Genomic DNA, 12,870 nt, shown 5'->3' on the forward strand with positions numbered 1-12,870 from the left:
TGCATTTTCCCAAAGTTTCCAGCTGTTGTCAGTGTCAACTCTGATGGCCCACTGATCTCTTCCTAGTGAGGATGACTGTGTCCCCATGCCCTTCACCAGGGAGGAGGGGAGCAAGCTGACTCCTAGCATAGCAGTTTCGATGTCTGAGGAAATCATTCTACAGTCCTACTTCAAGCTCTACTGTTAGCATTCTGTATTCTTGAAGTTTTGGAACTGCCAATTTAGGTCAAATTATCTCCTTTGAAATTTCTCCACAATAGTCTGGGACTATACATAGCGTTCATAATTCTTGTGTTGTGTTGCTTCAGTTAGAACACTCCCCCCCCCCACACACACACCCCAAAAAACCTGTAAAATTTAAATTAGATGGACTTGCTCTGTTTCCTAAAAGCTTAGTATACACAGCCATGTGGGCTGATTGGACTTGAGTGTGAATGGGCATATTTTTGCCTGAAACATCTGTGGGAAAACACTTGTGTTTTAGTTATTTGGGGGATGAAAAGAGCCTCATATTATTTATAAGGATTAAAGGAATGTAACTATACTAATTTAAAAACATTGCAAGTCTGATGCAATGTTCACAGAAAAAATAATGTCATGAAACAATTTCTTCTCATTACAGGAAGAATTCAAGAAATTGCTTTATGGCCTCTGTTTCTTTCATGCTTTGGTACAAGAGAGACGAAAATTCGGACCCCTAGGGTGGAATATTCCTTATGAATTCAATGAGACAGATCTAAGAATCAGTGTGCAGCAACTCCACATGTTCCTGAACCAGTATGAGGTACCATAGACATCACAGCAAGGATCTTACCTTTTTACTCTTTATCATGTTGTAAGTGTTGGTGCAGTGAGCAGGGACTTCTGATTAATTCTGTTCTTATAAAATAAATTGCAAGGCAGTTCCCAATAGCCTATTAAATAGTACGTTATTATAACAGGAAATTATAACTGCTTTAGGAGCTAGTTAGGATGTCAGTTTGTCTCTAAGGAGCCTGTGTTTTATCATTTATTTTGACACATAGTCACCTGTGGAGATTTAAAAAGTAATGATGTTATATTTGTTATGAAAAGAGTCTAAATTATCTGGGTTGGAAGTGGTGTGGGGCAAGAGGATGATCAGTTTTCTTTTCTGGAGCATAAATTCATTTTTGGGGAAGTGAAATTTTTATTTTTTGAGCCTGAAAACAAACTATCTAAAACTATTTTAAAAGAGAACTAAATTCTGGAAGGAGGCCAGACAGCCTAATGTCACACCAGGCTCTTCACCCTGAGGCTGATTCACTCTGGGACTTGTTTAGTTTCCTTGTTGAGATAGGGTCTCTCTATGTAGTGGCCTGGAACTCATGGAAATTCTCCTGCCTCAGTCTACCAAGAAGTGGAATTAATGGCATGCCTCACCACCCCAATGTTTTCTTTTTTCTTTTTTTTCCCCATGAGGCACCACTTGATTTCCTTACCCTGGCTAGCCTTGAACTCACTCTGTAGGCCAGGCAGACGTTGAGCTTGAACTGTTTCTACCTCAACCTCTAGGGTACTTTTCACAGTTCCTCTTCCCCCCTTCTTCCCTCCTTCCCAGCCTTTCTCCTCCCCTCCATTCCACTGGAATCCCCTTTACTCTCCCTCTTTCTCTGTCTTGCCTTCCCACTCTCTCAACAACATCAAACATTGAGCATGATGGAATGTCTGCTTTACTCTTAGCCAACTAGGTATAAACAAGTTTGAAACTATGAAAAACTGTTCTGTAAACCCTCTTCCTGCCTCTAAAAGCAAGTTGTCTAAATTTTGGCAGAATCTTATTCAAATTTAGCTGGATATCTTTAATTAAATCTATCACTGGAATATTAAAAGAAAATCTAAACTTTTAATTTTGGCTTGGAAAATGGGAGGTTTAAATTCTATGTCCATAAAAGCAAACAAGAAACTAATAAAGATGAATATTTCAAGGGGCAGAACATTCAAATGAATCATGAGTGGGGTACATTGTTTCCTTGTAATCAAACCTCCAGAAAGAAGGAAAGGAACTAATAATAAAGACAAAATAAATTCCAAAGGGGGAGGTATCTGAGCTAAGATAATTATACAGAACCAGTGAGGAATAGTGGTAGTTAGCAATTTGGATATCTGGAGAATATATTATATTCTACCTTAAAATATAGTCTATAATGAGGAGTTAATAAAAATATGTTTATGTATGCAAGTTTGGTTTATCACTTAAAAAATTAAATCCTCTGCTTCAACATGCTAAAGAGAATTTAAAACACAAGATCCTATTAGTAGTTATAGAAAAAAATTGACAAGATCCCATATTCATCAGTGATAAAAATACTCTCAGTAAAGTAGGCATTGAGAGGCACTTGATCACCATCAAAAGGAATGTTCTCTTAGTCACCGTTCCATTGCTGTAGAAAGACACAATGACAGGGCAATTCTTATGTAAGAAAACATTTAATCAGGGGCTGGCTTGCAGTTTCAGAGGCTTGGTCCATTGTCATCATGGTGGGGAGCATGGCACTGGGGCAGAGGCTGAGAGCTCCATCCTGCTCTGCAGGCCAAGAAACACACACACACACACACACACACACACACACACACACACACACACACACGGAAGACAGCCCTGTTAAGTAGGAAGTGTGATGAAATTACACTGTCATGAGGCAACAAACACTTGGAATCACCAAAAGCCAGAGAGCCTGTTAGCATCCTCCCAGATAGACAGTAGCGATCACGCTTTCAACATTGACTTGATGTCGTGCTACTACTCTTGTGATTTTAGTCACCGAACCTCAGTAGGGAACATGGCAGAGGTACAATACCTCTGGAAGAGAAAGGCATGAGATGATTTAGATATTAAATGAAGGAGAGAGAAGGGAAAGTCTTGACTTACGTTGGAACAAATGTTAATGAAATATGTACAACTAAGACCCTCAATAATAGTTTTAAAATATTATTAATTCAAATGATGTGGTTGATCATTAAGTCACGGCAGAATATAGGAGTTTTGGTCTGAGCATTGGCTGAATGGAAATGAAATAAGAGAAAGATTGTGGGGACATCAGCGATAATTAACAGGAAAGTATATAAAAAGCGGTCATGTTATTACAAACTTTGAGGAAGATGTTTAGCTTAACGGTGGTTGCCAAACAGGGACACTTCCCATGCCCCGTGCTGCTGGTATCTGCTAACCAGCTGGTGACTACAGCTCTCATTTTAGGAACTTCCTTATGATGCTCTCCGCTACATGACTGGAGAATGTAACTACGGAGGCCGGGTGACCGACGACTGGGACCGGCGCACTCTGCGCAGCATTCTCAACAAATTCTTCTGCACAGAATTAGTTCAAAATCCACAATACAAATTTGACTCGAGTGGCATCTATTTCGTCCCTCCTTCTGGTGATGTAAGTACGTCCCCTTTAAAAAACCCATGAGCAGAAACTCACGAAACTCCTGGGAACTGATGACATAGTTTTTTGGGTTTTTTTTTTTTCTATCTTTATTTTATTGTCAAATCATAATTTTTACTTTTTAACACAGGGGTTATAAACACAAAAATGCAGGATGTGGGGAAGGAGATGACACAGGAGCATAGGTGTTCGGGGGAGTACAGTTATCTTTCAGAACAGGGTATCAGCTGGGTTAAGGTTCAGGGGACAGGTCACTATGACTCTGCCTGTGATTCACTTATCTGTATCTAAGTTGGTACTATCCACCAAGGCTGCCTATTTACAAGGTCTATGACTACTCAGGCTGGTAAATTTCCACAGAAGCTGCCTGTTTACAATAGTTTATAGCCATCTGTTTCAGTGTTTTTCCATAGAGACCCAAGACTTTGTGTTAGCAGGCATGTATGTCAGGCCTATTGCTGATTTTAGGCTTATGGCTAATTTTAGACCTTCAGTGTATAAGCAGGGCTGCTCCTGACATCTCCTCCCTTCTCCAAGTATAGAAGGGCTGTGGTGATTCTAATCTTGCCAAGGCGGGGATAGAGGCCTGACCTCCAGTAATTAAAGGGGACTTTGTAATGGCTCCGGTCCTCCTGTCATTGTTCAGTGAGGCATGAGGGCCATACCCATCCCGATGTCTTTTTCCTGGAGAGGGGATACTTTTGACATCAACCCCTATGCAGTCAGGCTTGTCCCTCAGGGAACCCAGAAACCTATTTTTAACTTTTATTTATATTCCCTTGCAGTGCTTAGCCTCACAGCCTAAGCAAGAATTCAGATCGCCAGTCAGAGGGGGTTCTGGGTGGCCCCTCTCTGCTTGGTCTAGGGGCAGAAGTCCCCTCTTTTAGGTTGGGTGGATATGAGACATGGGAACACTCTGGATAGAGTAACAACCTCATCTTGAGTCTCATGGTCCTCCATAGCTAATTTATGATAATGTATCTGAATAGATTTTGCTATCAGATTATCTATCTGTTGTTTCACAAAGTTAGTCAGCCTATTTAAGGCCCAGGGACCAAGGGAAATAAGCAAAAATAACCCAATTAATGGTCCCAAGATGGAAGGAAGTAGGGTTGACAGTCATGGAGAGGTTGATAACCAATTCTTGTACCAGCTCTCATTTTTCTCTTTCTCTCTCTGTCTTTTCTCAAGACCTTCTCTGGCTTTTTTATGCTCTCTTTAACCATCCCTGTTTTGTCTATGTAAAAGAAACATTCTTCTTTAAGGGCTGTACACAGTCTTTTCTATTGTAAAAGAGTAAATCAAGCCCAATAAAGTCCTTTGCAATTTTTGGAAATAACTTCAGACAGCAAAACGAGGGATTTCTTCAGATTAGTGATGTCAATCTATAGCTGTTTGATGTCCTTGTCAAAGGCCCATCGGAGGTCTGAGTAATATAAGTCTGGAGGCCAGCATCAGGATTTGAACCCCTAACAGCAGACATCATGGGTGATTAATTTTTGCCTGGAAAGGAAAAAAGAAGGGAATTCTCAGGAAGATTTCTCTTCCCTGGATGTCAATTGTTATTCGTCTTATTTATAATTGGGCCAGGTTTTGTGGGGGTATCTATTTATTTCATTAATCTTTTTGGTGGCAATTTAGCTGTGCCTTCTGTGGTATCAAACAGGCATATCAATCCTCGGCCCCATATGAGAACTGGGTCCTAGCCATTCCATTTAATGGTAAGAGGGTCCTTCCACATAGCTGTGGCATAGTTTTTATTGTTCTCAGCAATGCCAGAGGCAGTCAGCAGCAGATTTGCCATGAGCTTTCAGTTTTAGAAAGTTAAAAGTGAACAAGGCATGCTCCTTCCACCCTCAGAGAGTCATAAAGACGCTATTTAAAGAAATATAAATCTTTATTAATAATCTCTTTTATCAAAGGACTATTATAAAACAGCTAACAATTAATCAATCTATATAATATATCGATTAATGATAGCTTCTTCTACTTTTTGTAAAATTACTCCTCTTTTGTCAATTAATTGTTGAGGGAAATTAGGATTTGCATCTCTCTTGAAAATATTAAACACAGACTTAAATTCTTTTGTGAAGAGCTTAAAATAAGATCTTAGCTAATAAGCATGTCCTGGAAACTTTTGCAAAATTGTTTGAAATAAGTAAACTATCTTTTTTTTTTTTTTTTTTTGCCAGACCCATTATCTGTTTTTTTTTTTTTAAATTGGATATTTTACGTATTTACCTTTCACTGTTATCTCCTCTTCCATTCTCCCCCAAAACCCTTTATCCCATACCCCCTCTTCCAATTTTTATGAGGGTGTGCTCCCACTATCCTCCCAATCCCGCTTCCCTGTTCTCGAATTCCCCAACACTAGGGATCCAAACTTTCCGGGACCATGGCCCTCCACTTCCACTAACAAGGCCACCCTCAGTTACCTATACAGGTGGAGCCATGAGTCCCTCCCTTTCTGTTCTCAGGCTGGAGGTTTAGCCCCTGGGAGCTCTGGTTGAGTATTTTGATACTCCTTCTAAAAAGGAGCAAAACACCCACACTCTGGTCTTCCTTCCTCCTCTTGAGTTTCATGTGGTCTATGCATTGTGACGACGTAGTTTTTAATGCTGATTTCCCACAAGACTTTTTAATTTTATTGTTCATCCTGGCCCATGCTTTTCTAAGCTGTAGATGAACAGACCGTTCACCATGTGCAAAGGGAGTTAGAGTTTCCTACTCACTGTGATGTATGATAGTTTTCTCGGTGACCTGAGATGTTATCATTATGAGCTTGGTGTTTGCATAAAAATATCTTGTCACAATTAAAATGAGCATGCACCTGATGGGGGTCATAAAATATTAGAAGTAATAATTAACATTTATATCGTAGTTATTTTTAGTTAGTCCTAAGTAATGATCTCACAGCAGTGTCAAAATGAACATTGTATCATTCTTTTCAAACCAGGAAGCAGATTCTCTAAGGTTGATAGGCCTGACAAAAACCACCAAAGCAGAAGGCAGAGAAGCACTGTGGCACAAGGCCCTGCTCTTTTGCTTTTCCTTCTAGCCCCATGCACTTTCTTCAAAATAATACACACAGTCGCTCTCAAAAGCTTTCCAGTGTACTCAAGTCGTTTCCCATTTGATTCCCAGGATCAAATAACATGTATTAAGGATGAACCTGAGGCCACATACACAAGAGTCATGCAAAAACACTTGATAACCCAAGAGCAATAGTGATGAATTGTTGGGAGTTAAAAAAAAAAAAAATGTATGTCCATGACCTACATCATAAAACTATTAGTGGCAAAACCTCCGTGCCATGTGTTCATGAATGTTTATGTGTGATTATATGAGAATTAGTGAAAACATGACTTTTAAAGAGTAAGTTCTTCTTTATTTTAAGATTTATTTATTTTTATGTGTATGAGTGTTTTGCCTATATGTAACTGTTTCATGTGTGTGCAATACCAGAGGCCAGAAGAATATATTGGATCCCCAGGAACTGGAATTTTAGGCTGTTGTGAGCCACCTGCTGTGGGTGCTGAGAACTGAACCCTGGTCCTCTGCAAGATCAACAAATACTCTTAACTATTGAACCATCTTTTCAGATTCAGTTACTATAAATTTTGGTACATGTTCATATAAATATAAAATGTATGTACATATGAATAAAAGGATATGTAATATTAATGATGGTTATCTCAGGATGACAAAATTTAGATAACCTTTATTTCTAAATTTAGGTCTATTTTCCATGATGAGAGAAAACTGGAATAAACCAGAAAAGATTATTTTAGTTATGATAAACTATGAATAGTCATCAGCAAGGTACATGTAGAAGATACACCTGTGATCCCAGCACTCATGGGGCTAAAGCAAGAGTTAAGAGTTCAAGGCTAGCCAGGTGCACACCTTTAGTCCCAGAACTGTGGAGGCAGAGGCAAGCAGATCTCTGAGTTGGAAGCCAGCCTGTTCTATAGAGCAAGTTACAGGACAGTAAGGGCTATGCAGAGAAACCCTGTCTCAAAAACAAAACAAATAAAAAATACCAAACAAATATAAAACAAAGAAACAACAAAAACCCAGGCAACAGCAACCCAACCAACCTAACAAAAACCAAAAATAAAAACCTTAAAAAAACAAACAGACCTCAGCACACACACCAAAAGAAGTCACCAGAAAAATGTAATACAAAATTTGTCCAGCAATACAGAAATATTGGGGTGTTTTGGACAGTGATAGAACCTTTCTCAGCTCTTAGTAAGCTTGTCTTGGGGGACCAGCACCCTGGAGAAGTGGCAGCCACCAAAACTGCTCGGAGTCAGTGGCTTTTAAGGGTCTTGTCTTTCAAATTTGGAGAATGAAATCCACATACACTTACAGAGGGTGAGTTTTAGAGAGTGTTTTATAGATTCATAGGTGGGGGCTTCCGAGGGATTGTAGGTGGTGAGAGAGGGTGGGGAGGAAAGAGAAAAGGTGGAGCAGAGGCCCTGGGAATACTTACCAATGAGCTTTGAGGCTGGGGACTACTTAAAGGATTTATGCAGAAATGGAGTTGAGGCATTGGAAAGGAAGTGAACTGGTGCTTCCTGGAGGTTAGTCAGCTCCCACACAGCCTCTAGGGGATTCCTGTGGGGTTAGTCAGCTCTAGGCAGAGCTGCTTAGTTCTAAGAAGAGGAAATGGAGGCAGAACTCTCTTCTGGACGTCCTCAGAACAGACTTCATCCCCACCCACCTGACCAGTTTCTATCTCCTGTTGTCATATTTCTTCATATTGTCTCTATTCCTAGATGACATCTCTTTCCTTGTTAAAAATATTATAATAATTAGACATTAAACTTTCCTCTCTAAATTTGCCTATCTTTGTTTATCCATTGTCCCCGGCTGAAAAGAAAGGGAAATCGTGCAGTCTTCATTCTCACAGGCTCATCCAGTCCATGACTGAGGACTGAAAAGCATTGCCAAGTTCTACCTCACAGTTGAGTCTAACCTCCTGACTTCTGCCGCTTATCTCTGCAGTACAAAAGCTACATCGAGTACACGAAGACTCTGCCACTGACCCCAGCACCAGAAATCTTTGGGATGAATGCCAACGCCGACATCACTAAGGACCAGTCAGAGACGCAGCTGCTGTTTGATAACATTCTTCTTACCCAGGTGTGTATTGAGTGAGGATGCCTGGCTCCTGGGCCAAGCCAGCACAGATGTGCCTGCCCTACCGTCCAGCAGAGGCTCCTACAAAACTGCCAGAGTGAAGAAGCTCTCAAAGCAAAAGAAAAAAAAAATCCACAAAATCCCTTAATTACACCCTCAGCACAGAGAATGTGGGCATCAGCCATTTTCTTTTCATCAGTCTTGTTGTGGAACAAAGGCATCTCTTTGAATCTCTTGCTTCTTGGGATTCCATTTTGTTTTGCTTTCTTCATATCTGAGCCTTGCCTCTAAAACAGCATATGTTGTCTTTCTTTTGTCTTTCTTAGGTAGAAACCATCATATTAAAGATACTTGAGAAGCAGTCTGGGAGCAGGACATGTGCAGAATTTTACCTGTTTTATTTTCCAGTCTCCTACTGATTTAACAGCAGTTGCTTATTTTAAGATTCATCTTTATTTACTATCCAAGGACATTTTACCTAGCTGGCATAAAAAGTTCCTTTTTTTTACTTTTATTTTTACTAGATTTCATAACATTTAAATATATGATAGCAATATTAAAAAACACATTTAGTAAAGAGTTTATGGGTAATAGGCACTGGAGGGCACGGAGCCCTGCAGGTGGAACAAATGTACCCAGGTGGGCAGAAGGGTGAAATCTTAAATATGGGCAGCAGTCGGTGAGTTAAACAGTTGTTAATCCTGAATTCAATGAGAGGCGCTCTCTCTCTCTCTCTCTCTCTCTCTCTCTCTCTCTCTCTCTCTCTCTCTCTCTCTCATTTAGAGGGTAACCTCACCTCACCTTTTTGGTAATTTTTTGGAAGCAAATTAATCTAGGTGCCACAAGTTTCCATGGAGGTTGAATACACTAAGGATGCCTGAGTGTTCAGTTGGGAAGATGCAGTTGTTTTTATGGCCCCTCAGAGTGAAGTAGTGACGCTTCATGTTCCCACAGAGCTGGCCCCTCCATAGCACTACTTGGAGACCTGTCTTTGTGGTAATAGAGCAACCCAAGGAATGAGGGGTCTTAAAAAAAATCCCATTTTATAGATAGGAAACTGAGGCACAAGAGGATTAAGTAGTTTGACCAGAGCTGGGGAATTCGGTTTCAAGCCTACACTCAAAGCCAAACCATGTGACCCTCACCTGTTCGGCTCCAGAACCTGTGTTCTAAGCTGCTGTCCTTCACTCTTCTAGATTCTGTGGATGGGTCAGGCCTAAGATGCCGAAAAGGCCAAGAGTCAGGAGGATATGGGGTGTGTTATAAATGTGTATGTCTACAAAGCCTGTATTTCTAGCTTCTGTTAGTATGCCCATTAAAAGCTATTTTAATGTTCGTTTCCCACACTGATGACATGAAAACCTGTTCTTGCCAGAGTACTCACAAGAGCACATGGACAAACACAAATAAGACAGTCCCGAGGAGCATTAGCTACTTGTCATGTGTGATATTCTGACGGCAGGATTATTTCAGTGTCTTTGGCTTTATTTAAACTCGCTGGTGTGTGTCACATTGCAGAACCCATAAAACAGTGAGCTCCTTCCAACAGAAAATGACTCAGAACCAAACCAATACGTTTGAATACACGGGTATCTCCTCAGTATGTGATTAAAAAGTCTATTTCATAGTCTGTGGACTCAGATTGGCAAGTGTGACTCTCATAATGGGTAGGCAGTGGCTCCTGAGTCACAACTCAGAGGCAGAGACCAGAACTGCAGAGCTCCGTGAGCTAAGGAATGCTAACAAGACTTTTGTACTAATGGTCTTAGCCAAAACATGTCTCGGAGAAAAACGCAAGAGGCAGATAGCAGAATCAAGAGTGTAATTTTTATCAGTGATCTTTTGCTTATGCTTAATGGTCACACCTTATTTTAAGAAGGAAAATTCCATTAGAATGAAGTTGGGGCCCCCTGTGGTTGAATTAGGGAAAGGCTGAAAGAAGGAGGGAGACCCCATAAAAAGACCAACAGTCTCAACTCACCTGGACCCCTGAGAGCTCTCAGAAACTGAGCCACCAACCAGGCAGCATACAGGAGCTGGTCCAGCAGAGGACTGCCTGGTCTAGCCTCAGTGGGAGAAGACTCCCCTAACCCTCCAGAGACTTGAGGCCCCAGGGAGTGGGGAGGCCTGGCAGGGGGTAGGGGAATACATCCTCTTGGAGACAGTGGGGAGGAGGAGGAATGGGATGAGGAACTGTGGGAGGGCAGACCAGGAGGCAGGTAACAACTGGACTATAGACAAATAAAAGTAATTTTTTAAAAAAAGGAAAATTATAAAACCAATATGCTGTAGACTCTCTGAAAAGGCTAAATTCTGCAAGGTCTCTTTTAAAATAGAGCCCACTCATCTTTACTCAATAAAAGGAAGACAGCTGAACCAGGTGAGGCAACTGAACCCCCAGTGGCAGCATTTGAGAGCCCAAACCAGAAGCATCTCAAGTTCAAGGCCTGCCTGGGAGACCACCACCACCACCTCCTCCTCCTCCTCCTCCTCCTCCTCCTCCTCCTCCTCCTCCTCCTCCTCCTCCTCCTCCTCCTCCTCCTCCTCCTCCTCCTCCTCCTCCTCCTCCTCCTCCTCCTGTAGGCACCCTGCCTTTTGAATATGTATTGCTTGGTGTAAGTCTGTGCCTGTGTATGTGGGTAAGATGGAGTGAGATGCCCTGGAGTTGGAATTACAGGCTGTTGTGAACCTTCCAACCTGAGGCTGGGAACTGAACTTGAGTCCTCAGCAAGAGCAACAAGCGCTCTCAACTGCCAAGCCCTTTCTCCAGCTTCTCCTTTGTTTCAAACTAAATAGTGGAAAGGGGGAGCGAAACCATGTGTAGTGTTTGTCTAGAGCAATGCTTCTCAACCTTCCTAATTCTGAGACTGTTTGATAGAGTTCCTCGTTTGATACAGTGCCTTCAACCATAAAATTATTTCTATTGCTACCTCCTAACTGTAATTTTGCTACTGTTACGAATTGTGCCGTAAATCTCTGTGTTTTTCCGATGGCCTTAGGTGACCCCTGCGAAAGGGTTGTTCGACCAACCCCCAACAAAGGGGTCACGATCTACAGGACGAGAGCCACTGGCTTAGCACCTGTAAGGCCACAGTTTCAATTGCCAGGATGGGTAGAAAAGGGAAGGAAGAAGCTGTGAGTGGTGACGGGGCAAGCACTAAGGGAAGGCAGTGGAAAGCTAAGCTTGTAAGCTTTGTAGTTACAAAGTAGCTCTGGATGCTTCACACGGGTGGGCACCGCTTTTCAAACCTTGCAACCCCCAACTGTGTGGCTCCAGGAAGGTAAGAAGGATGTCTGAGATGAAATAGTTTTCCTACATTTTTGGTTGGTTATAGGCCTCATCTCGTGAGTGTGTGTGTGTGTGTGTGTGTGTGTGTGTGTGTGTGTGTGTATGTGATTTTTTATAGGTTCTGTGTTTTCTATGTTTTAGTGGGAAGGTGCAGCTCTTAGTAGAAAACAGAATGATTTCTAATGCATTTATGCAAATTATTCTGTAAACGAAATAAAAAGAAAGAGAGATTTCATTTAGTCTGGGCCCAATATTCAGTATATTTTTTCCTTCTATTATTTGTTTTAAATATTAATTGTAAACTAAGTACCATAGGACTATAAGAAATAATTATTTATGGAAATAGTTCCTCCTCCTCCTCCTCCTCCTCCTCCTCTTCCTCCTCCTCCTTTCTTCTTCTTCTTCTTCTTCTTCTTCTTCTTCTTCTTCTTCTTCTTCTTCTTCTTCTTCTTCTTCTTCTTCTTTCTTCTTCTTCTCCTTCTTCTTCTTGACTAGCAGGTATTTAAAACTTTCTAACATTTAATTCCTTTATTGTCAGATTTTATAAACTCCTCTAGTGGTGTGTGACAGGTAGGTAGAAATCTAAGTTAAAATGATAGTGTTCACAGAATAGAAAGTTCAATATTATTGTAAAGAAACCAAGAAATGTAAAATAGGAAGGGGACTGAAGTCAGTTTTCTTGGACTAGAAAAATGTGAGCTTGTCAACTGTATTTTAATAGTGCTTCTTCCCCCCCACCCCTGCCCCCCAGCAGACAACCCCTCAGGAGTATATTTGTTCTCAGACTTTTTAAAAAAAAGTCATTCCAGAAAATATAGATTCATTTATGAGATGTCACTATAAACATATGAAACACAAATTACATCAGATGCTCCTTCCTAGTTTCCGAGGGGAGTCACCAATGCCCACCTTTTCTCTGTAACTCTGAGCCACCTTGAGGGAGTGAACTTATTTTCTTTGCCCTACAGGCTCAAGGAGAAAGCTGTATCTCTACCCTTGGCAGCCGATGTGCATCAATTATTGG

At 41.1% G+C, this 12,870-nt stretch overlaps 1 protein-coding gene across 1 annotated transcript in view; it reads left to right on the forward strand.

The window, feature by feature from the left end:
• Positions 1–12,870, forward strand: part of Dnah7 (dynein axonemal heavy chain 7) — a 256,781-nt gene that overhangs the window by 222,447 nt on the left and 21,464 nt on the right. The window contains exons 58-60 of the mRNA XM_034497949.2: positions 623–784; positions 3,218–3,403; positions 8,423–8,560. Of these exons, the coding sequence (XP_034353840.1) occupies positions 623–784; positions 3,218–3,403; positions 8,423–8,560 (486 nt within the window). The remainder of the gene's footprint in view (positions 1–622; positions 785–3,217; positions 3,404–8,422; positions 8,561–12,870) is intronic.

The sequence above is a fragment of the Arvicanthis niloticus genome, chromosome 3 (genome assembly GCF_011762505.2).
Source record: "Arvicanthis niloticus isolate mArvNil1 chromosome 3, mArvNil1.pat.X, whole genome shotgun sequence".
NCBI classification, from domain to species: domain Eukaryota; kingdom Metazoa; phylum Chordata; class Mammalia; order Rodentia; family Muridae; genus Arvicanthis; species Arvicanthis niloticus.